Consider the following 24,629-nt stretch of genomic DNA (forward strand, 5'->3'; position numbering starts at 1 on the left):
ACTTCCAAAGGAGAGATGTTTCACATTCTTTTCTCTGCTGCCTTTTGGCCTTGATATATTGAATTAACACAAACCCAGTGGTGTGCAATACACATCAAAGAAATTAAAATATAATCCCTTTGCGACTTTGTTCTCCCCCCACTGATTCACGCAGTGAAAGCCGCTCTCTTGTAGTTTCTCATTTGAATGTCGTCACTGAAAAAAGCAACAGAAATGCTCCTGTTTCATCACGGCCTCTTAATGCAAAAGTAATGTGATCATGTTTTCAGCCCGGGCTGCTCCTCGCTTAAAACCAAATCATCAGCGTGTGCTGCTTATGTCGCCACCGCAGGATAATCTCACCACAGCGCATCGGTTGTGCTTCAGCCTGTGGATAACCTCAGGACTAAGGGCTAGCGGCCGCAGAACCCGTCCCTACAGATTAAGCACGCATCAGGACAAATCTCCGGAGAAAACACACATACTTCATGAGTCGTCATCAATCCGCACATTTCCCTTCCTCTGCATCTCAAAACACCCAAATCTGCACTTCCAACTCAGCAGAAGCCTGTTCTTATTTAAGTATTACCCGAGTGCATCGTATTTAAAATGTCTCATTCACAAGAAAATCTTGGTCCAACACAGATCAGCAACCCTGATCCATATTTACAGAGAGCCTGTTCACTTCATCCTAAAGAAGCACCCTGGAAACGAGGCTCAGTTTGTTAAAGTTCAACCGTTGGAACTATCGGCACCTTCTCCAAACGGATTCATGTTTCTAATAAGGCCTGATTAATGTCCATCGTGCAGCCAAAGAACCCCAGAAAACATTTAATAAAATAACAAAGTGCAGTGGAAATACAATGATGGCAATATCAAAACAACAGCAGAAAGGAAAAGTCGGGACCCGAGTCACTCACAGCAAACCAAGGACGCAACGTTTCAGAAAATAATTTAACATAAGTAAGAGAGCGATTATCTGTAAGGGCTTTCTTTATACATAGATATAATAAATAAAACAAACGGTGATGTAAGGACTTACAGCAATTACACATGACCCTCTCCAGTGCTGCACATTGATATCAGAACATCCTATCATGACTGAGTTCAACCCGCAAAGAAGAACCACTGAACTACGATGAAGGGGGCGGGGATGTTTGTGCAGAGCCAGCCAGCAGCTCATCGGTGCACGTGTCCTTACCTGAGGCGAGGTACCAGGTGAGAACCCTTGATTGGAGACGGGAGACGTTGGAGACTGATTGGCCGAGGATCCAACCCTACTGCGGTACTGTTGCAGGGAGGACGCCTAACACGAGAGGACACGTCAGAGATAGTCACACAGTCACAACCGTTTTCTATTCTTCTTCATTTCTTTTGTTTTGTTCTTATATTCGTTGTCGAGCTCTGCTGCACGTGATGGAAAAAGGATTTGACGTCTCTAATCACGGCAACACTCATATTCACCGTGACAACTTCAGCAAGACATGTAAATATTTTACATGACTTGCTTTATTTTTTTCTCATTTGTGCACTAATGAGTCCACAACAAGTCAAATCCTTGAACTGTAAAGGTTACTTTTGGTGAACATAAGAAAACACTGCCACACTTCAGAATGCTACAACCGTGGTGTCGCACAATCATTTGGGTAATTCATGTGATCTGAATCAACTCCTCGGGAAGGAACCAGCTAAAGGCTGGATTATGGTTCTGCAACAAATCGACGCCGAGCCTACGCCACAGGTTGTGCCGCGTTGCGCACCCCACGCCGCACCCCACGTCGCAGGCCACGCCGTGCCTGACATGCACCTCCCACAAATTGTAACTACGCGTCAAGAGGTCACAGACCAACGCAGACCGAGAGGGCTGTGATTGGTTCGCTTGGTAGCAACGCATTTCCAGTTCCGGTTCGTGAAGCAGTCGTGAACTTTCAGCGCTCTTTTCTTCGTGTATGTGTGATTTATTTTGTTTTGGTTTTTTGCACAATAGTTGCCCTTATCTCTTTGATTCATTGTGACCGGAAAAGTCGGATAAACCATTCAGGAAAAGAACGCACACATCTAGCGCTCGCGGGGGGTACTGCACCGTGGCGAAATGGAGTGACAGAGAAGTCCGAAGGGTTCACGACGGCGTCACGACGACGTCACGGCAGCGACGTAAGCTCTGCGTTGGTGTAACGCAGAACCATAATCCAGCTTTAAGGAGGACCAGCCATCACCGTGCTGCAGCCACAACTCTGAGACGGGCCGTCCGGACCGTGCACCTCTCACCGTGTTCATGTCCATGGCCATGCTGGTTTGTGAGGACATCTGGCTGTCTGACATGGAGCACGAGTTCAGGGAGGAGGGCAGCTGGACCAGACCTGCCTGCTAGAAAATGATAAGCGGAGTTATAAATAGATGGAGCCGTCATATAATTAACTAGTAATAGGGTTGTAAAAAGACCACAGTACTCTTTCACTTCGCTCCACTCTTGATGATACACAGGCGAAAGAAAAACGGAGATAAACTATGTAGATATATAACAATCTAACTTTAAAGGGGACCTATTATGGCATCTAATACCTATTTTAAACAGGCCTTGAATGTCTTAAAAACAAGCTTTTGATTGTTTTTGCTAAATAAATTAGAAATTCAGCCTCTGAGCCATGTCTTTATCATCCCATTCTCTAACCTCATTCTCTATGAGTGATTCTGAGTGGGCGGGGCTATGATAATGAGGCTCTGTGCTGATTGGCTGCCTGAATGACACGATACACCGCTACGGAAAAATGGCGGAAGCTCCGGCCGGCAATGTTAGTTGTGGGCGTGGTTTCACGCATCGGAGGCCAACCGATGTAAATCGCATTTTGGTCACGTAACGAAAGGGAGCAGAATCTGAACGGCTCATAGATCCACATCACACTGGACGGCTCATCCGGGCGGCTGTACAGACACAGTACGTGCACATGCAGCGATTCAAGGTGGTTGGAGATCTGATCAGATAATGACATGCAGAAGATTGGATCAACTTGTCTGATTACACATGCTGTTCTGAGATCAGACTGAATCAGATTGAATAAACCACTGTAACCAGAGCATGGCTGACTCCGTGACGCTAGGTGGCGCTGTACCCGAGGTAACCATGGTAACCATTTCAACAAAGAGCCACTTCCGGTTGACCTCCGCTTAACAACAAGGAAAGTGCATTCTAAGGGCCAATCCCAATTCTCCTTCACTCGCCCTTCTTTTCTCCACTCGCACTTCTTTTCTTCCCTAACCCCTAAAAAAGAAGGGGGAGATTTTAGGTCACTTGAGATCTAGGGCACTTGGCCCAGGTGCCTGTCCCATTTCTCCTACTCCCCCTCGTTTTCATCCCTAACCTGATCAGGAAGCAGAGAGCCAAAAGCTGTTTTAATTTCAGCTGTAGGGCTGTTAATATGGCACTTTATTAAGTTTTAATATTTTTTCAGGTATAAAGAACCTTAAGATCCGCAACCGGGGCTCAGTTTATCCAAATAACGCCTGTTAAGAAATTTGACCCGATGTTTTCGGAGATGAGAAGAGCCGCCGCCCCCTGGGAGCAGCCTCAGCTCACAGCCCGAGAAGAGACGTGTCCGCCGGCTCAAGCTGCTCCGTCAGCCCCGGGAGAGAAACTCTCTCTGGGACGCTGCTCTGTTGAGAATCACGCCGGCTGAAATAAATCATTTAGGAAGATGTTGGTTTAATAGATGAAATCTAACAGTTGTAGCTACGCCTGTTAAGAAATTTGCTCCGAAATTTAGAGATTTCTGTCTGCCGGCTCCGGAGTTTATGCCGCGTTCCATTTACCTCGGAAATCGGAAGTGGGAACTGGGAATGGCAGCCATCTTGGAATGGTAACTCGGGGGTGGTGAAGACTCTCCCACTTTCCCAGTGGGAAACCCCACTTTGAGGGGCGTTCCAGTTGAAAATTCCGACTGGGGACTGGGAAATCCCCACTTCCGAGGATAAATGGAACGCGGCATTAGGTCCGCGTTAAATAGACGCAGCCTACGGCGTAGGGTACGGCGTATTTTGTTTTTTTTATGCCACAGTTTGCAGATTGATTGTTGATGCGTGGGCTAACGTGTCTGCTGGGATTATTTTGCGAGCTTTTGCAAAAGCGTGCATTTCCGAGGCACCGCACGGCACGGAACGTGACTCTGACAGCGAGTAATTCGGACTGGCACAGCTGATTTAGCGGAGCTCTTTAATGCAGAAACAGAGGATGAGACTTAATGGGTTTGATTAATGTAAAAACTGAAATAAAGTAGCCTACAATCAAACAAAGTTTTGCTCCCGCTGTATTTTTAAATACGCACACTCCTGTGCTTGTGTGTGTGTGTGTTCTTGTGTGTGTGCCGTTTCGGTCGGTGCGCCTTGTGTGTTTTAAATACAGAAATATGACACAAGAATGAGGCTATGCCTTTTCACACGGCGCCCGTATGGTCGCGAAAATACAGTATTTATATATGAAATGTCAGAATAGGAAATATTTTGACGACACCCCTGAAGCAGTCACACGACACCCCAGGGAGCTACTACTGAGCAGCTTTGCGTCGTCTCCTTTCACTTCCGGGTGAATCCCCTCCCCCGGGGGAAAACCCCACCCGGGGGAAAATCTCGAGCATGCGCAGACTGTAATATCCATGTCTCCGTACACATGGCATTAACAAGGCGGTTGCGACTGGCTTATCTAGGTGCTGCAAGCGGGTTGATGAATCCAGTCTGATCAGATTACTTGACTGACTTAAGGTGTTCACATGCAGTTTAAAAGTCAGTACGATGTGTGAAAATGATCTCCAACCAGTTTGAATCGCTGCATGTGCACGTACTGACTGCAGAATTTGGTTGCTTTCCTCCTTCTCTGAGTTGGCAGGCTGAGGGGAGACCACTTTATAAATGTTAAAGCAAGAGAAAACGTGTTTTTCATAATAGGTCCCCTTTAACATGAGTGAAAAGAGCAGGATGAAGACGTACAACTTACCTGTCTCTTACTTATCACCTTGATTAATCAGCGCAGACAATACGTCTGTCCCAGTTACACAAAGACACAATAATGTGATTAACATCTGAATGCTGTGATCAGTAGCAGCACAGTCCTTCCTTTTAAAACTAAGGAGATGAAAAGCCCACGAGTGCTACAAGAACATGTTTTCTTTCTTCTGCTCACCGTGTTACTCTGAGAAAGATGTAAACAGCACCTCTCGGCCCTGACACACCATGACAATCTAGCCAGCGTATGCAGACGTATCAAAGTGTCTAAAACCCTGGTATATCCTGAACTATCAATGTATATCTTGGTGTATACACGGCGTATTCATAACAACTTGGACGTAAACATTGCATGTACACGACAAATTAGTATCAACATCAACATCAGTCTCATGCCGAATACATAGAAGACAGAGTACCCATCATCCCCCTCACGCTTTGATGGAGGTGATGCAAGTTCCAACGCCTCTCGGGCGTCGTCAGTGGCGTCAGCGGGGCTGTGGCCTCCTCTCAGCCAACAGAGCTGAACCATGAGTTGGTCAAACACGGCAAACTTCCCGACTGCAGCACAGGGGAGCCACGCTTTGCTCCAGGGATGAGCAGCACTCGTGTTTACGGCACGAATCAGCAGCTGGTACAGAAGACCCAATTGCTGGTCCAGCTTGGCAGTGCAATACTGAACATCCAGCTGAATCCAGCTACCTGTTCCAGCCTTCCCGGTCAGCTTTGCTACACATCCGGCCAGTACCACGCCGTCACTTGCTCGTCCACGCACCTCTCATGTGGACGCTCACTCACACACCAAACTCAGCCTATTAAAGGGACCGTGATGCTCTTATGACATCCTGATTCTTGAGGACAGCTGGTCCGTGTCCTCGTCTCGACATCTGCTCACCATCGAGGACCTCGCCGTACTACGGCCTGTGCCAGCGTGCTTCATCGTGTTCTTGACTTATGCAAAACCCACCCCTAACTGATTTGACGCAAACCAACGTATTCACCAAACTTTTCATGAGTCTGCATAAGCCATCTAAATCGTCGAGGTGTGATGGGGCCTTCAAATCAGTGTGCAGAGAATTTCAAATTCTGACAGAAATATACATTTGATTTAAGGAAGTTTGTGCATAAAAGGTCTTTTTTTATGGTCTTCATCTTAAAAGGACAGTTTTACTTTTAACTTTGACATAAATGCCAAGGAGCTTTCAACTCTTCACTCAGAGAAAATTGCTTGTTCAGTTTCAAATGTTATACTGAGAGTGAAAGCAGCAAAAACGACATCTCATTTACATCCCAATCTTTAAATAGACATGATTATTTGTTGGACTGGGTTATTTATTTCTCTTTTTTATATACTGTATGTGGTGGGTTTAATGAGATTTTGCCATGTCATGTTCAACTGTCTCCACAACTCCTTCTGAAAAGCACATTTCCACGATTACATGTATGAAAAAGATAGATAAATAAAATAGCAATGTTGCAAGGAATGCTCCTGATGTTATCCCACACTGAATCAACGAGACGGCAAATGTCAAATCATCAGTGTGTGTGAGAGCTGGATGTGTGAATATCACTTTTAAATAAACATTATTTTCATTAACACCATCTGCGACTCTCATCTCAGATGCTGTTCGCTTACTGAGTTATTTAAAATGGTCACTTTTTCCTCTTCTTGCTGGAATAGTGTCTGTTTGATAACACCAGGATGTTTCTAGGAAGGATAAGCAGGGGCACGCGGAGGAGACAGGAGGAGGAGGAGGTTTTGGCCTTGAGGCTGGAGGCCGTGCAGTTTCAGGGAGATAACCACTCCTGAATCACGGACACAGAAATCTTTGCTTTTTGGAAAGACAGATTAAAGACTTTGATTAAGAACTGTGAACAGTGGTTGACTCAACAGGGACACGTAATAAGTGAAAATCTATTAAAACAAATTTTTTTCTCATCTCATTTCATTCCTCTTTTGTTATTCTTCATCCTTTGCTGCTGAGGTTCCCTGATTGTTTCTCTCTCTCTCTTTCTCTCTCTCTGAGTGGCCTGTCGGGATGCATCCATCCTTGCAACGAATAAACATCAAAAGGACCATTTTGCCATCTCGTTATTTCAGTCTCAACGACATGCACCCCTCCCCCCGAAAACGGACCTTTGCAAACCTCTTCCTGTTAAGGTAAATATGCACAGAGATTTTAGTTTAACACATTCTCAGTTTAAATTATTTTAATGTTGCTTATTCTGATCCCTCTAAGATCAATTCAGCCTTTGAAATAAAAAGTAAATGAGAGCCGTGGAGACTCACTTGCTGGTTCTGCTGGTTCTGGAATGACGACTGCTGGTTGAGGAAGGCGTACTGGGCCAGCTGTTGTTCAAGGTTCATGGCGTTGATAGCCGCCTGAGGAGAGTGCAGCAGCTGATGAGACAAAGCTCTGACGTTTCTATTGGGACTATTCATTTTAGTCCATATACATGACACGCTGGCCCTCAAAACTTCACCTTTACACACATGGACAAATCTGTTGGTGTCGCTCCATTATAGAAGGATAAAACCCATAATGGTCACTGAAATAATAAATAATAATTTACTAAAAATCAACTCATGAAAATCAGACATTGGTATTTCAGTTTTTTTTAACAATTCAATTGAATTATTAAAAAAAAAAAAAATCAACTAATTAAACTGTCCCAATTCAAATATGATGGGACCCACAACTTAATATTCTGTTGGAGTTTTTAGTTGTATTTTGGGTCATTATCCTGCTGGAGGACTCATGACTTGTGAGTGAGGCCAAGCTTCCTGACACTGGGCAGCACATTTGTCTCCAGAACGTCTTGATAGTCTTAAGATTTCATTGTACCTGAACAGATTCAAGACATCCTGTACCAGATGCAGCAAAGCAGCTCCAGAACATAACCGAGCCTCCTCCACGTTTCACAGCAGCTGCATTAGCTAAACACTTCATTTTTGCACATGTGAACATAACGCTGGTGTGATTTGCCAAAAGCTCCATTTTCATCTCATCTGTCCTCGCTGATCAACATACATCTGATTTCAGCTGTGGAGTCCTCACAAGTCCACTTCGGCTCAAATGGTGACGGACGGTGTGATCTGACACTGACGTACTTTGACCTTGGACTTCCCCTAAATCTCTTTGGAAGTTGGATATCATTTGTGTCATTAGTCTCCTCAATTTTTTCATCAATCTTGCTCTTGCAGCCATGTCGGGAGAAGTTGAGTACCACCTTGTGGAGCCTGAACTTCTGAATGACATTTTCAACTGTGTCCACATCAGGACCATCAGGCTGCTCGGGGGTTTTCTAGCCTTCACCTGTAACTCTTATGCCTAATGTTCTTTCCCATCACCTCAGACAACCCTCTACTTCATGTTGTCTCGTCTGTGTTCAGTGATGAACGCCATGATACCAAACAGCAGAGTCCACCTTTAACCCTTTAAATCCTCAAACTGACTGACCGCTAGACTGAAGACACCTGAGATGTTAATAACAGGACACACTTACATTTTAATATGTAACTACGGTCAAATTGGGATTTTAGGATCTTTTTTTGTGGGTACCAAGTAATTTGTCCAGGCCAGTTTCATTAGTCAGTTGTTTTTAAATGACCGTACAACATCAATTCAAAAGCAGTGTCTGATATAAATAATCACTTTTCAGTAAATTATTATTTGTTACTTCTGTCAGTTACAAGTCATTCAATTGACCATAATGGGGTTTTTTGTTGTTTAACTGAAGAGTGCCAACACATCTGTCCACATGTGTGAGACGGTTATATATATATATATATATATATATATATATATATATATATATATATATATATATATATATATATATACATATATATATATACACAGTATAATAGCAACGGCAGGAATTTATGCAATCAGCAGTGGTTAGACAAGTACACACGCTCAGAATGTAAACTACAACTAACAAAGAAATATATTACAGTATATCTTGTAAAATAAAAAAATGAAGTCGGATCTTATTGGTATTGGTATGGATGAGCTTGAAGGGCGCTGGAATTTTTACGCTTCACTAAGACGTGGTTGCAGCATCACACGCCTGACTCCAGCGCCGCTCTGTGTAGATTTCATGCTATATGTGTATGTGCAGAGATGAAACTGGAGGCAGGACAGCAAAAGTAACGGAGGAGCACTGCTGATTGGTAGAAACAACTGGCATGTTATTGGGGAGGAGTAGGCCTCCACCCTAAACTGATGACAGTGTTTCTGTCCACGTTAACCGCTGAGAGAGTTGTGATGCATGTTGTGTGGATATGATGTCATCAGCTCAGTCGTTGCTTGGCTACTAACACATCCAAGCCAATTCTTTCACAGTGATCTGTTGATTTCAACCATACCCATCTCTGCGACGCGTAAAACTTTGAAACTCATTCGTAACATAATCTGATTTTTATTACATGATCTTTTCATGTAATAATAACAATAGAATTTCCCTAAAAATAGAGTAGAGTCCAAATGAAATAAGCCATCCGATTGTTTAATTCCCACAATCGACCGGATACGGTGATGGTCTATTACTGATGAGAATTATACTTTAAATTAAGCAACTTAAATCAAGCAAATCGCGGGTATGATGACAGGAATGGAGCAAACTGAGCCGAGAGATACCTGAGGAAGAGAGAGTGGTGGGGATGTTGGAGTAAGCTGTAAGTTATGCTGCTGGTGAGAGTCTTCTGCATTCAGGATGAGAGAAACCATGCTGTCCTGCCCAGGCTGCATTTCCATGGTTACTGTGGGCTGAGAGGTGTTCACTCCTACCCAGTGCACAAAAACAGCATGTGCAATGAGTTTTTCTGAAAAGCTCTACCTGGAACTGGCTTCAAATAGATGCAAAATGCACATTGTGTACGTGAGATCTGCACCAATCAGCGTCTGCGGGATACCTGGAGTCTGTGCACCGCTGGAGGAGCTAAATGAGGCGGTGGCTGCATCGTCTGAGTCGAGCGGTGTGGGCAGCGGAGGAGGGAACTGGATATTGGTCAGGTCGGGGAGGGAGCCGCCGCTGCTGTGGGCTGCTGGCTTCAGAGAATTGGTGGATTGCTGGTCCAGCGTTGGGAACAAGATGCTTCAGAGAAAAAAAGGCTGCTGTGAACTCAATACACTGAATGACGGACAGAACAGAGTTACCATCGCTGCAAACTTTATGAAAAACGACTGAGTGTGTCTCAACACTTCATGCTTTTGATCTGGGCTATTTTTGCAAGTCTTTTGGATCCACATTTTTACTTTTATGATTTATTTAATCCTCTTTGTTTTATGTTAAAGGTATTGTGACATCATTTTTAACATGCTTTTAACATGCTTTTAACACAAACAAAGTCTTGGCCAATATCCCTCAAATGTGTCTAAAAGAGTGTAACAAGAAAAACTTCACTCTAGTACTCCATTCCTGGCTTTTTATGACGGTGTTTTTTTGCGCAGTGAAAAACGCTTCCTTTTCCCCCTTTCCTGTCAATCATTGCCCCGCTCCTCCTCCAAACCTCCTCCAACCCAACTGCTACACACTTCTGCCGGCGTCTCCACACACACGCGCGCACACCGAACCACAAACACCCACACACACAGTCCAGACAGGGCGACTACAGCCCGGGGATGAAGTCCGTGACCAGAGGACCGTAGCTCCCCGCGAGCAATACGCTCACAGCGGCGTCGGAGAGTTAAGCCGGGAGCGACAGGCGAAGCATGCACGGAAAAGGAGCGCGGCGAAGCAGACAGTCCACCGCAAACAATCATAAAAATAAAGGCATGCAAGCAGCAGTGTCCCCTTATCTTAAGTCCAGTCAGTGGCCGCGGGTCTTCTTAGCAGTTTTCCTCCGGTGATGAGGACAAAAGAGGCTCTAAACAGCTCCGTGTTAGGCCTGATTTATGGTTCCGCGTTAAATCGACGCAGAGCCTACGCCGTAGGGTTCAGCGTACTGTGCGCGTCGCCGCGTAACCCTACGCCGTAGGCTCTGCGTCGGTGTAACGCGGAACCATAAATCAGCCTTTATGGTGCACTGGAGAGGAGAGGAGGCAGGGAGCTGGGTGGAGGGGGCGGTGATTTAGCGGACCGTTACGTAACGATCCGCCACCAAACCAGGTGCGCCGTTTTTGCACAGTTATGCGGAAAATCCCAGAAAGCACACAATACACTGAATGTTAAAAGTTCGTTGTTTTTTGGGTGTAATTGATGTCAAGACACCCAACAAAACACAAAAAATCAAGAAAAATTTGTTTTTCATGTCACAATCCCTTTAAGCAAAGTAAAGATTTCAATTACAGTTACATCAATTTAATTTGAAAAGCTTGTGTTTTTCATCCTTGTTAAGTGGATGCAAACAGCTTCTAGACACGTATCTTTCTGCAGTTGATCACCAGCAGGCAGCCCAAATCTAAAACATTCCTGAAGAGTAATAGGTTGATTTCTTTTCTTTTTAAGGTTAATAAAATCACAGGTGATGTAAAATACTCACTGGATCCCAGGGACGTGACAGGGTTCCATGTTCTAAATGGGAAAAAATGACAGCTGAAGCATTTTATGGGCCACAGAGTAATGGAAAGGAAAGGAACTGATGTGTAGCTTCTACCTTTTCGCAGTCCCAGTTGTGTGTTTGTCCATCTTCATCCGCGTCTTGTTCAACTGCTTCAGAACCTGGTACACTGAGTAAGAGGACTGAGGAGATGGAAAAATCACTTCAGTTTCTTGTCTCTGCCGACATCAAGCCTCTTAGCCTCTTAGAGCTTGTAATAAACACACCTCACAAGTTTCATGTGATCGTCAGATATTTACATCAAAAGAAAGTCGATGTAGAAATTAAAACAAAAACAGAATGAAAATTTGGAATAAAACAACAACAACAACAAGAATAATTAAAGCTGCAAGCAGCGATGAACGGGCCCTCGCACGTGCAATTTTCCCCAATAAAGGTCAAGGACTCAAAACCGAGTCCAATGACACCACCCACGACTCTGTATGTCAAACCTTTCAAAAGTTATGGCAGAAAATAGGGACTATCAAATATCGACCAATCAGAAGAAGGGGCGGGGCTAATTTGCAGCAATTATGTTCAAGGACTCAAAACCATGTCAGATGACATTACCCACGACTCTTTATGTCAAACCATTCAAAGGTTATGGCAGAAAGTAGGAACTATCAAATATGGACCAATCAGATGAAGGGGGAGCGCTTTTTGGCGTCTAGCGTCACCACGTTAACGCTTTTGACTGAGAAAAGTAATGCGCGTCGTCGCAGGATGGAGACGCATATTTTGACGTATAACAGAACTGGGTGCACTCTACATTTCGGGCCGCATTAACGGCCTAAGAAATGGCATAAATTGCACCAAAATTACACAATTAATTCAAAATGGCCGACTTCCTGTTTGGTTTCGGCCATGGCGCCAAGAGACTTTTCTTTAAGTTGCGACATGATACAGGTCTGTACCGATTTTCGTGCATCTACGTCAAACCGTATTGTGGGGTTTGAGGCACGAAGTTTTCTAGGGGGCGCTGTTGGGCCGTTAGGCCACGCCCATTAATGCAAACCATGAAATATCAAATTTTTCGCCAGGCCTGGCTTGGGTGCAAAATTTGGTGACTTTTGGGGCACGTTTAGGGGGGAAAAAAGGCCCTCATTTCGTCGGAAGAAAAACAAAAATAAAAACGAGGAAAACAATTCCTACAGATACAATAGGGCCTTCGCACTGTAAGTGCTCGGGGCCTAATAATAATAATAATAATAATGATAATAGTCTGGATGGCTCCCTAGAGAGGTGTTCCCGGCATTTCCCACCGGGAGGAGACGGAACACTGGGAAGACCCAGGACACGCTGGAGACACTATGACCCCGTCCACACGTAGCCGGGTATTTTTAAAAACGAATATTTCCCCCCTCCGTTTATAAAAAAATTTGCATCCACACGTAACCGAAGATCTGCGTTTTCGAACACATTCATAAGCATTCTAACCTGTAGATAATCTGCGGCTCCCGGGGAAGCTCCGCGGGCTCCGCCGCTCCGCCGCTCCGGGGCTCCGGGGGGCTCGGCGGGGCTCCGCGGAGGTTCAGCCTCCGCGGCTCCGCGGAGCCCTCTGTGTCGGTGTAACGCAGTAAGCGGCCGGTCAAGAGCAGAGACCATTTATTTAATAAATGGCTTGGAGAACAGATGCTGGATCATCTGTATTTCTATAGTAAACAAAAGTCGCACGTCAGAGCAGATTTGTTGTTGTTTTGGCGCATAATGTGACGTTCGAAAACGCAAATCTCCGGTTATGTGTGTCCACACGCATCTACATAAACGGAGTTTTCAAAAATCTTCACTTTGCCCGGAGTTTTTTTAAACCTTCGTTTATTTGCGTTTTCGTGTGGATGACAGGTCAAAACGGAGGAAAATATCTCCGGTTTAGCAGATATCCGCAGATACCCGGCTACGTGTGGACGGGGTCTATGTCTCTGGGCTCCTGGGACTCCCCCTGGAAGAGCTGGAGGAAGTGTCTGGGGTGAAGGATGTCTGGGCTGAGACTGCTGCCCCCGGAACCTGGTCCCGGATAAGCGGATGAAAATGGATGGATGGATGGATAATAATAATAATCAGCTTAGCTTGGCTTTAGCAGGAAATTCTTGAGCTACTTGAATGCACCCCATCCTCTCAGAAATAATTTTTCCTTCTCTGCCTTCAAGGACGCAGCCAAGGCCCTTCACCACATACTGGAGGGCACTTGGCTGACCCGTCAAGAGAAAGCAACAAAATACCAAAAAGAAAAAAAGCCTAAACCCTGCCACCACCTGTGGATCATGGGGAAAAGAAATACATGAGGAAGAAAGAAACTAACTAATTTACAGCAAAACTTTCTTTTATATAAGCTCTTGATTTAATCTTTGTAATTACTTCAACTCACCAAACAACACTGTTTAACACTTTATGTAGAAAAAACTAAACTAAAGCAGCACAAAGGACTTTATTTTAATGTTTCAAAATCTGTTTGAGTTTTATTTGAATGAATACTTGTTTGTTACTTACTTTTCTCTTCTCTGCTATCATCAAAATTCGGCCGAAGTAAATGTGGACTCCCATCTCGACCGTGTATTACTTCACAACATCACACATCACCAACAATGACACCAGCTCACCGTGTCACGGTGAACATCACGGCAGAGGTGAGTGAGCGCCTCCAGACAGTCGTGAGAGAAGAGAAACTGAGAGCGTCCTAAGTGACCTGACCTCCGTGCCTAAAGGGGGACCCGCTGAGCTAAAGTGCTAAAAAGGCTCCTTTGTGCTGCTTTAGAAGCTTGAAACTCATTTGTGTACCTCGTTTTGGCTGGAGCTCCTGAGACCCTCCGGTGAAAGCAGCTTGCTGGGCAGGAGTTAGTGTGCTCTGATGCAGTGCCGAGTCAGAGTTGGTCCTTTTGAACACAAATAACACAACTCAATATACAGTCAAATCCAAGAATCAAGCAATGCTGGTTGAAAAGCAAAGGAAATAACATGTTTGAAGCCACAAATGAACTGCCTTCATTTTCCACAATACTGACATCATACATATCTGACTTATTATTGAGAGTCATGAGCTAAAAGCATCTTTATTTTTAGCCCGTGACCAATAAAGTGAATGCTATCCCATTTTAGTGACGGCTTATGATGCAAGTCTTTTAATTTATGAACCATAACCATCAATTTTTCATAACTAGTTGGGATGTCCTGTAACCCGTTCCCCACTCTGAATGTGATATTACTACATAAAAATGCATTGACCGTTAATCTGACAATGCTCCTTCCCCGGGGAAGGCAACACTGGAGTGAAAGGCAGAATGGCTCGCGTATACACAGAGTCAGAATACTTAGAAAAGCAGCTTAGATGTATTAAGGTCATGATAAACAGAGTAAACATGAGCAGTCATGCATAAACAGTCTCACCAGCAATCTTACCTTCGCCAGCTCGTATCGGGTGGTGGCGACAGATAAACCGAGCCATATGGGCAGCTGTCAATGTGAGATCACGGGTTAAGAAAATCCATTTTGAGGAATTTACACAAGAGACTAAAATCACTCTGCAATTCGAGAGGACTCAATAAAAAAAAACCACTAACCAGTGTTATTCAAGCGATGATTTTTATCAGTGTTAGATCTGCTGTCCTCGCTTGCTCACTAGACACAACGCTTATTCATTTTTTAGTATGACTTCAAATATTTACAGAATTTAAAAAAAGTGCAATTGTTCTCAGCGATTCCACAGGAACACCATCACACAGGTGATGAATACCTGGTGATCCTGGTGATCCTGCCCACCAGCCTCATTACATTTCCTCATGTGGTTCATAGACTTGATCTAAGTCTTCCATCGTAGCCACAAACTACACTACTCTCACATTTTCTGGAGCTTCTATCCATCAGTCATCTTTGCACGGTTTATCCTGTTCAGGTTCTTGCAAGGCTGATATCTGCCCCACTCACGGTAGGGTAGGCACCAGAGGTGGGTAGTAACCTACTTGAGTAAGTTTTGGGAAATTTTGTACTTTTAGGAGTAGTTTTGAATCACTATACTTTTTACTTTTACTTGAGTAGATTTGTGAAGAAGAAACTGTTACTCTTACTACGCTACATTAGGCTACATTGAGCTTGTTACTTTTCTTTTATCCCTTTTATCCGCGTACGCGTCAATCTCATGACATCACTGAGTGATTATTTGGGAAAAATGTTTGTTTTTGAATGTTTTGTCACATTTACACAGACTCAAACACACACAGTTTCTATGAGTTCATGGGCTTGTTCTAGTTCTGCCTGGTTAAAAAAGAAAACTACAAAGGCTTGAAATTTTGTGCTACTTGTGCTTAATTAATTTTTTTATTCTGCTATTATTTTATTTATTTTATTATTTATTAAAGTACTTGAATTTACTTTAAGATTATTTTAATTGAAGCTATTTTTTATTTTTTATTAATTTTAATTTAATTCATTATTTTATTGATTTAATTTGCCTGAAGATGATTATTTGTACTTTTGTCTGTTTGAATGGTTGTGTTAAAAAAATAAATCAGACGTTATTCAACAGTTACTCAGTACTTGAGTAGTTTTTTCACCAAGTACCTTTTTACTTTTACTCAAGTAATTTTTTGGATGACTACTTTTTACTTCTACTCGAGTCATATTATTCTGAAGTAACAGTACTTTTACTTGAGTAAAATTTTTGGCTACTTTACCCACCTCTGGTAGGCACTAATCCATCACAAGACTCACAGTAAAGCAAAGAGACAGAAAACCTGACGTGCACTCATACAGAGGGTCAAGTCAACGGCCTTCTTCGTACGCTTGAGCCCGTTGCAAAGGATATCTGGCGTCCATGTTTGTCGACAGACAGAGGTTTTTGATTGGCTGATGAGATGCGGTTCCTGTCCCGATAGACTCGTTCCACTAATCCGTGGTGTCGTGTCGATCTGTTTGTGTCCAGTCCTGAATTCTGACAAATCATGACAAGAAACAAATGCGTTGTTGAAGTCTTGACAACATTGTTCATCATCGCTGCCTTTCCAAGTCCCTGTTTCATGAGTGGCGGCTTTATCACTCTGCACCATCGGCACTACAGGATCTCACGGAGGAGAGGAAGTTTTCTCAAAGTGTTAAAAAGGACTATTTCAGCCAAGGTTACACAGAGACTGGCTTACATAGAATAAAACATTCCTCTGTACATGCACTGGAGTTCAAACAATGACTAAAGTTAATGTGCTTCAGGACAAAACGACAACAAAAAATACACAAATTCAATAACACCACATTTTCAAACAATAAAAGGCTTAGCAGTTGTTTTTCAGATTTGCCTGCCATAGCCTTATATTCTAATGTTTTTAGTGGCAAGATTGACAAAAAAACACTTCCCCCCCACTCACAAATGGTTCGCCTGGTCATTCATAGTCACTTTCTGTAAAATAATTCTTTGTACTGACGAGGAAGAGGGTGTGGACGGTTGTCACGGGATAAGAAATAGTATGTCTTGGAGTATAAGTGTCTATACGTTTGTGTATCTGTTCCCAGTGTTATTTGGGAAGAAGCATGAACCACGGAGCTGCTGGTTTCTCTTCTAAACACAAACACAGAGTAGTATTAAAATGTGTCAATAACTCCCCAAAACTGCCACAATAACTCAATGACAATTCTAGATCTAATATATCCATTTTGCTATACGTGCGGACCATCTCTGAATCCTCTACATTTATTTTCAAGGTAAAAAGAAACAGTGTTTTTATTTTTCTTGTATGTCTTTGAGACGCTGATAAGGAGCAAAAACATGTCAAACTCCTGGCGTGAAGGTGTAGTTCCTCACCTGAAAAGGCACATCAGCACTGCTTTTTCCAACCTGATTAACGTTTGGCAAAGAGCCTCCATAGTACTGGCCACGGTTCGGGCCCAGCTGCAGGTATCGGGTCTTCTGCAACTGCAAGCAGGACAACTTTGGGTAAGCTGAGAAGCAGTCATGAGAACTCCACAAAAGACACAAATATGTGGGTCTCTCAATCAGAGCAAGTTCAGAAATGAATGAGATAAATGGTTGTTTCGGTTATAAGATCGTTGTCAAAGATCCTCACAACCTGTCCCGTTAACACAAGATCAGATGGAGTTTAAGTCTGATTAAATGACTACAGACTGTTGCACCAGTGAAACTTCACATGCAGAGTCTGATGTTTTCCCTCAGAGAACTAACGATTTAAATGTAATCATACAACGCCGCTGTTCAGTGTTGACACGACAGAAAATCTAACTAAGTAAAGTCTTGAACCTCAAACTGTATTTCTTTGATCACATACTGTAAAATCGCCAAACTATCAACAGGCTGATCTTTGTAGAAACAAAAATGTGGGACACAGAAAAATAAACTATAAAAGTTGGTGTAAAAGAAAAGTGAAGGTGAGGATAGACGCTTCCCACTAGGAACCCTTGATGGGGTGTCCATGGGTCTAAACTTACATTTTGAGACAGGGCAACCAACCTGTCCATTCATGCATAAAAAAAAGATTCATATACGGCAAATTCATCAGTTAATGCAGTAACTCTATATTTGTATTAATAATAATATGATTTGCATTAGTTGCATCAGCATCAAGACGTGTAAACATGTTTTATGTTTATTTTTTTTATTTCTATACTGAGATATATAGATTACATGAAGAGCGTAATTCGAATATACTTCAAATTGCTTTAAAGTGTATTAATCCAGTGGTTCTCAAATGGGGGTACGCGTACCCCTGGGGATACGTGAAGACACTCCAGGGGGTACGTGAGATTTTAAAATATACATATATTTAAAAAGTAGCATGCCTGCAAAAATCAGTTAAAAATAAATATTTCATAAATAATTGAGAAAAATATAAGTCTAAATTCATAAAATGAATTTTATCTTCAGGAGTAGGCTATTCAACTTATTATCCTAAAACCCCAGACTATCCCCCACACCAGGATGGTTCCACCTAACCTGTCAAATGCCACCTGGCTTCACCTGTCAATCACTCGGACCAACGATGGAGTCGTGGTTGAAGCATAGCAGCAATGTTTTTATGTTTAATAAATCAGTTACTGATGGCACAGTGCTCTGTTTTAGGTCTTTTTTTTTTTACAACCAAAAGTACTTTGCGCTGGTTAGGGGGTACTTGGCTGAAAAAATATTTCACAGGGGGTACATCACTGAAAAAAGGGTTGAGGACCACTGTATTAATCAGTGGATGGTAAACAGAAAAGGAGGATGGATGGATCCTCCATAGGTGCGTTATTTGAGGAGGCAGCAGCCTCCCCATCACCTCTCCCCCGCTGGACGCCCTGGCCGTCCCTCCCTAGGATTTGTTTTGCAGGCCTGCTGTGCTTTATGGCTTAAATTCCTCATAATCTGGTGGCCTTCATGTTTCCCGCAGATGTGAGACAGGCCCGAGCACCTGTCACAACTCATGTCACATCCTCCACTCCGCCGCGCACTGATCATGAGATACGACGAGAAATATGTTGATTTAGTGTTGAGGGAGATCATTAATTGTGCCTGGCTGCCTCTGACAGTCCGCCCATCACCGCGGGCGCGCTGTCAGGCGGGCATGCACGCACGCCCCTTCTCTTCCCACTTGCGTGGGACACATTTTAAAGAAAAAAAAAAGATAATGCAATAAGTTTTTGAAGGCGAGGGTCCCTGCAGCCGTGGTTTGGGCTGCAGGACTGTGGGGGGTTGGGGATGATGGGGGGGTCCCGAGGCTGCAGCCACCGTCGTTTGTTATTGTTGATCATCCCCGGCTCCCTCCGCGCATCATGCGGACGCAGCGCGGGGAGCGGCGCCCATAAGGCTGATTTATGGTCCCGCGTTACACCGACGCAGAGCTATACGACGTACGGTGCGCGTGGCCGCGTACCTCTGCGTCGATTTAACGCGGACCCATAATTGAGGCTTTACTCACCCTGGCCGCGCGGCTGATGCTCAGCTCCTTCATCACCTCCTCGAAGGCCGCCGTCTCCTCGGCCTGTTTCTGGGTGTGCAGGGCGATCTTCTCGCTGAATTTCCGCGGGTTGCCCGGAGTCGCCATGTTTGGCTCTGCTCGCTCCGCTTTTTCCTCCGCCGGTCACCGTCAAGTTGGACCGAGGATCGACGCGCAGCTTCCGGTTCCAAGTTCAACCGCGACGCGGGGAACAAATACCGAGCCGGTTCCTGACGTTAATAAAATACATCCATGGTTCCTGTCCGTCTCCGCTCTCGCTGCGGGTTATCACGTCAAAGCTGGTGTTTAAACCAACACCGACACCGGAGAGTGGCTGGAGACGCAGCAGCAGCAGAGGACCAGACCCTGCTGGACCACAGGGCTGCTGATGGCAATATGATATAGTGTCAAAATAAAACTCATAAAAGCTCAAGGATGAATACAGCAAACAGTACCAGACCAGCCTGGACAATGTTGTAGAGAAAGTGAACCGTTTTCTGTTTTTTATTATTTTTTTAACTCTACATTTTAATTATTATGATGTGTTTGTATTAGGGGGAGTGGGATTTGTGCAGAGGTGGGTAGAGTAGTCAGAAATTGTACTCAAGTAAAAGTACTGTTACTTCAGAATAATATGACTCAAGTAGAAGTAAAAAGTAGTCATCCAAATAATTACTTGAGTAAAAGTAAAAAAGTACTCAAGTACTGAGTAACTGTTGAGTAACGTCTGATTTATTTTTTTAACACAACCATTCAAACAGACAAAAACAGTACAAAATATTCATCTTCAGGCAAATTAAATCAATAAAATAATTCAATAAAAATAGCTTAAATTAAAATAATCTTAAAGTAAATTCAAGTACTTTAATAAATAATAAAATAAATGAAATAATAACAGAATAAAAAAATAAATTAAGCACAAGTAGCACAAAATTTCAAGCCTTTGTACTTTTCTTTTTTAACCAGGCAGAACTAGAACAAGCCCATGAACTCATAACAACTCTGTGTGTGTTTGAGTCTGTGTAAATGTGACAAAACATGCAAAAACAAACATTTTTCCCAAAGAATCACTCAGTGATGTCATGAGATTGACGCGTACGCGGATAAAAGGGATAAAAGAAAAGTAACAGCTCCACGTAGCCTAATGTAGCGGAGTAAGAGTAACAGTTTCTTCTTCACAAATATACTCAAGTAAAAGTAAAAAGTATAGTGATTCAAAACTACTCCTAAAAGTACAACATTTCCCAAAACTTACTCAAGTAAATGTAACAGAGTAAATGTAACTCGTTACTACCCACCTCTGGATTTGTGTATGTGTTTTGACTCAATTGTACAGTTTTTAAACATTTAAAGCACTTTGTGCTCCATATATGTATGGAAAGTGCTTTATAAATAAAGTTTGATTAATTGATTGATTAATTTGTATTTAAAAAGAACAAAAAAACAAACTCCTCAAATAGCAGTACGGGGGGTTCATTCCCTTCTGTGTTCACCTGCTCAGAAAATCGGATCCAGCCTGTGGCCCCACAGAAATAAAAAGGATCCTCCAAAGTCAGCTACAAGCACTCAAACAGCATCACAGATGTAAGGGGAATAGTTGTTTCTAGGCCTTCTGCAGGGTTGGGCCACACTATTTTAAAGAGTGATCAAATAATTTGTCAACACACTTGAGTAATCAGTCTTTGCAGCTTGTGACAAAAGGGACAAAAACAGTATTATTATTGTTTTTTTCTGCTTTGATCAGGCAAGTGGAACCATGAACTTACATGGTGATGTGGGCAAAACCCTAAGAATAAAATTAGGAGAAGAAAAGTGACTGAGTGACCGATGCAAGGAAATGTCACTCACAACACAAAACAAAGCTATGCAATAAATTGTTAATTAAACATACAGCCATATTAAAGTAAAACTGAAAAACAGCTCTAATTGTATATTAGACCATAAACCAAGTTGGCTCTGGGATCACAAGTTGCAGTCAGCTGGAAGAACCTCAGGTTAGTGGATGAAAGCCTCCTGTCGGGGTTGTCGTCTCATCAACAAACTGAATCTCAATCCAGGCTCGAGTCCACGGTGCTCACGTCCAAGTCAAGTCCAAGTCAAGTCCAAGTCAAGTCCAAGTCATTAAAGATAACCCTGAATTAAGTCCACTACTGATGTAAGTTGAGTCCAGTCCACATGACACACATTTACAATCTTAAAACAACTTTTAATCATCTTTAAGTACACATGCTTTATTTACATTTCAAAACCAGAACACTAACAAATGAACATATTTACTCAACCTAATAGCGCTTATTTTTGACGGATAATCCAGAATTAGCCCCATTTGACAGGCAGAGCTGTAAATGTGCCACATCGTCTCATATACAGTGCAGACCAAAAGTTTGGACGCACTTCCCCATTTGTTTGAATGAGAAGGTGTGTCCAAACTTTTGGTCTGTACTGTATATCGTTTACTTTGTGTCTTGATCTAATTTAGACTGGATTTCATTATCCATAATTAATATATTTCTTTTGTTGTAATGAATTTTGATTGTATTTTTTATTATTTATTCCTGTGTTCTGATACATTTTCTCCATCATTTTCAAGTAAGGCAGAAACATTACAATGTCAGTATATATGTTGTCGCACAACATTTATCAGCTCCAGCTCACATGAGAGGTGCTTTATTTTTTTCCATTTCTGTGTCTGAGATACATACGAATGACAACGAGGTGATAAATAGGTCCTAGACAAAAGCTATGTCTGCAGGTGCTACATAAAATGTCAAAATGCTGCAGCCCAAATGACCCAGAAACTTCATCTATGTAATTACAAGCAGCAGATGCCCATTAGGTCTCTGGTCTTTGTTAGGGCCAGTGTGTCTGTGAAGTGTCAGTTTTCAGTTGCTAAAGTACCATGGTAACATAGTAAAACAAGCAAATGTCGGGGTGGTGGATAGAGAAGTGAGTTTGCAAGATGATCATGTTATTAACGATCGCAGAGCGATCAAGGGGGGAGAGATATATAACTAAGGTAATTTTCAAAGGCCTGTAAAATGAGGAAAACCTTTATCTCAGCAGACTGTCATCTGATATCAGGGCTTATCTACACAAGCAAGCTGTAGAAACAAACACCACACAGGAAGCAGCAACGTGTCACCGGCCTACAGCAGGAAGGGACAGTTTCAATACTTCTTCAGTTATTCAGTTAAACTTGGAAGGGATTTTACACCCTGAAGCTAAATATTATTTTGTCTGCAGAAGTTGACAGAATTGCCACATATTTACTGCATAAATGCTCTAAAAAACCATGAGCGTTGAGCATCTTTTGCAGAATGCTCCTTGTTTTTGCCTGTGACATTCGTACCAATCTCATATTGGTACGAAAGTGGTATCTTTACATCATTTGTATACAAATGTCTTTGTTTGCACGTATGGTTTTAGCCCAAACGTAGAACTTTTACTCCAGAAACAAACGCTGATGCTGATCTTGTGTCCACTAATAATGAATGAGACTTAGAATTACATAGAATTATTACATAACTACATATAAAATGAACTTTGCAAGATGTTGCATCAGAAATGTGTTTCTGTAAAAAAGAAAAGAAATACATACATAATAATAACAATAATAGTTTGATTTAATAGAAGGTATAACAACAGATTTTAGTTTTTCATTCATTCATTCAGTGATCATGCGTCTTTTAGAGGCGTGGAATAATAACGCATCCTCAAGTTTGACCCTGAGTACAAACAGAAGGTGCTCAGAAAGCCTGTGCTGCATCTGCCTGAACAAAAGTGCTATTTGTTCCACGATACTGAGTATTGCGTGTGAGGTCTGACTGCAGGGGGGAGGCAGAGCCAGAGGCCCTCAGTGAGTTTACTTCAGTCCCTTCTGGGTCATAGTTCCAGGTCAAAGGCTTCGTGGGTTGTTTTGTTCGTTTGTTTGCGTGTCGCAGCATGGCAGATAGGTGGTTAACCCTCCTTGCCTCACAGCAAGAAAGTTCCTCCTTTGAGTCCCAGCAGGAGTCTTTCCGTGTGGCGTTCGCATGTCCTTCCTGCGCTTGCGTGGCTTTTTTTTTTTTTTTTTTGCCCGGGCTTCCTCCCACAATCCATAGACAAGTATGAAATGGTGAAATGCCAGTAAGCGTGAGAAGGAGTATACATTGTTGTTTGTCTCTGTGTAGCTGTGGGATGGACTGGTGAACTGTCCTGAAGGGTCACTGTTGTGGAAAACCCAATTAAATGCTCTTTAACACATTCTTTCCAACTAGGTGAATAACTGAATATCTAAGTTACCAAGAATAAGACTTGAGAGATGATCCAGGTATTGGTAGATTTAATTAAACAGTTGCATGAAAAAGGGTCAGAACATACATCAAGCGTATCGATGCAGAATGACAATGAAACAGAGGAACATACTGATTTTGAAGCGTAGAGGATGATTCATTCTAGTTGACAAAACATTGGTGTTCCTACTGCTAGTCTTTGTTTGGGCAGAGTACCAGTCTGCCACTGTGGTCGACCAAGACTATATTTTGAGGTTCTCAAATGTTTTGTTTTCATCAAGTATAGGAAACACTTTTTCCCATCACAGTCACGATCAGAATCAGAATCTCTTTATTTGCCAAATGTACAATGTACACAGGAATCTTACCTCGTGCAACTCCCTTTTATTAAATAAAGTTAAATTAACAAGAGAGAAAGAAAATATCAATATATACAATTTAGAATAAATAAAAACTGGAACATGTACATACACACATATATAGATAGATTCAGGGTTGGCCAACTCGAGGGACACTGTCCTGCGTGTTTGGTCCCCTGCATCAAGACACCTGATTCAAATCAATTGATCAACATCAGCTCGTCATCAACGTCTGCACAGGTCCGTTAATGACACATTCGTCGGATTCGGACGAATGTGTCATTAAATCTTAAAAGGCTATACCATAATGTCCTTGGCAATTGTTTTGTATTCCCATTCCCCAAAAAACAAAACAAAAAAAACTCTTCCACATAAAAGTCCCAAAAGTATGTTAGAAAGGCAGAATGCCAAATAAGTCTCTGATAAATATCTCACAAAGAGTGTGTTTATATCACGCAGTAGCCAACATAAATACTGGTAAAAAAAAAAGATGACTAACTAAAGGTCAGATGCAAGTTAAGATGCTTAAATCTCTCCACAAAGAACTGAAGCAGTTATTTGATCTCGACAGTCAATT

The 24,629-nt window shown here is 42.6% G+C and overlaps 1 protein-coding gene across 2 annotated transcripts in view; it reads right to left on the reverse strand.

Moving 5' to 3' along the window:
* Positions 1-19,683, reverse strand: part of crtc1a (CREB regulated transcription coactivator 1a) — a 28,158-nt gene extending 8,475 nt beyond the window's left edge. The window contains exons 1-12 of one of the 2 annotated variants that reach the window (XM_061732663.1): positions 19,405-19,683; positions 17,298-17,408; positions 16,309-16,436; positions 14,909-14,968; positions 14,291-14,385; positions 11,573-11,658; positions 11,459-11,490; positions 9,890-10,071; positions 9,615-9,760; positions 7,262-7,354; positions 2,248-2,346; positions 1,181-1,285 (exon numbers count right to left, since the gene is read on the reverse strand). In XM_061732663.1, coding sequence (XP_061588647.1) covers positions 1,181-1,285; positions 2,248-2,346; positions 7,262-7,354; positions 9,615-9,760; positions 9,890-10,071; positions 11,459-11,490; positions 11,573-11,658; positions 14,291-14,385; positions 14,909-14,968; positions 16,309-16,436; positions 17,298-17,408; positions 19,405-19,530 — 1,263 coding nt within the window. In that variant the 5' untranslated portion in view covers positions 19,531-19,683. Of the gene's footprint in view, positions 1-1,180; positions 1,286-2,247; positions 2,347-7,261; positions 7,373-9,614; positions 9,761-9,889; positions 10,072-11,458; positions 11,491-11,572; positions 11,659-14,290; positions 14,386-14,908; positions 14,969-16,308; positions 16,437-17,297; positions 17,409-19,404 lie in introns of both variants that reach the window. The other variant, XM_061732662.1, reaches the window with a different exon arrangement.
* Between the last annotated feature and the right edge of the window lie 4,946 nt (positions 19,684-24,629).

This window comes from Cololabis saira, chromosome 10 (genome assembly GCF_033807715.1).
Source record: "Cololabis saira isolate AMF1-May2022 chromosome 10, fColSai1.1, whole genome shotgun sequence".
Taxonomy (NCBI): Eukaryota; Metazoa; Chordata; class Actinopteri; order Beloniformes; family Belonidae; genus Cololabis; species Cololabis saira.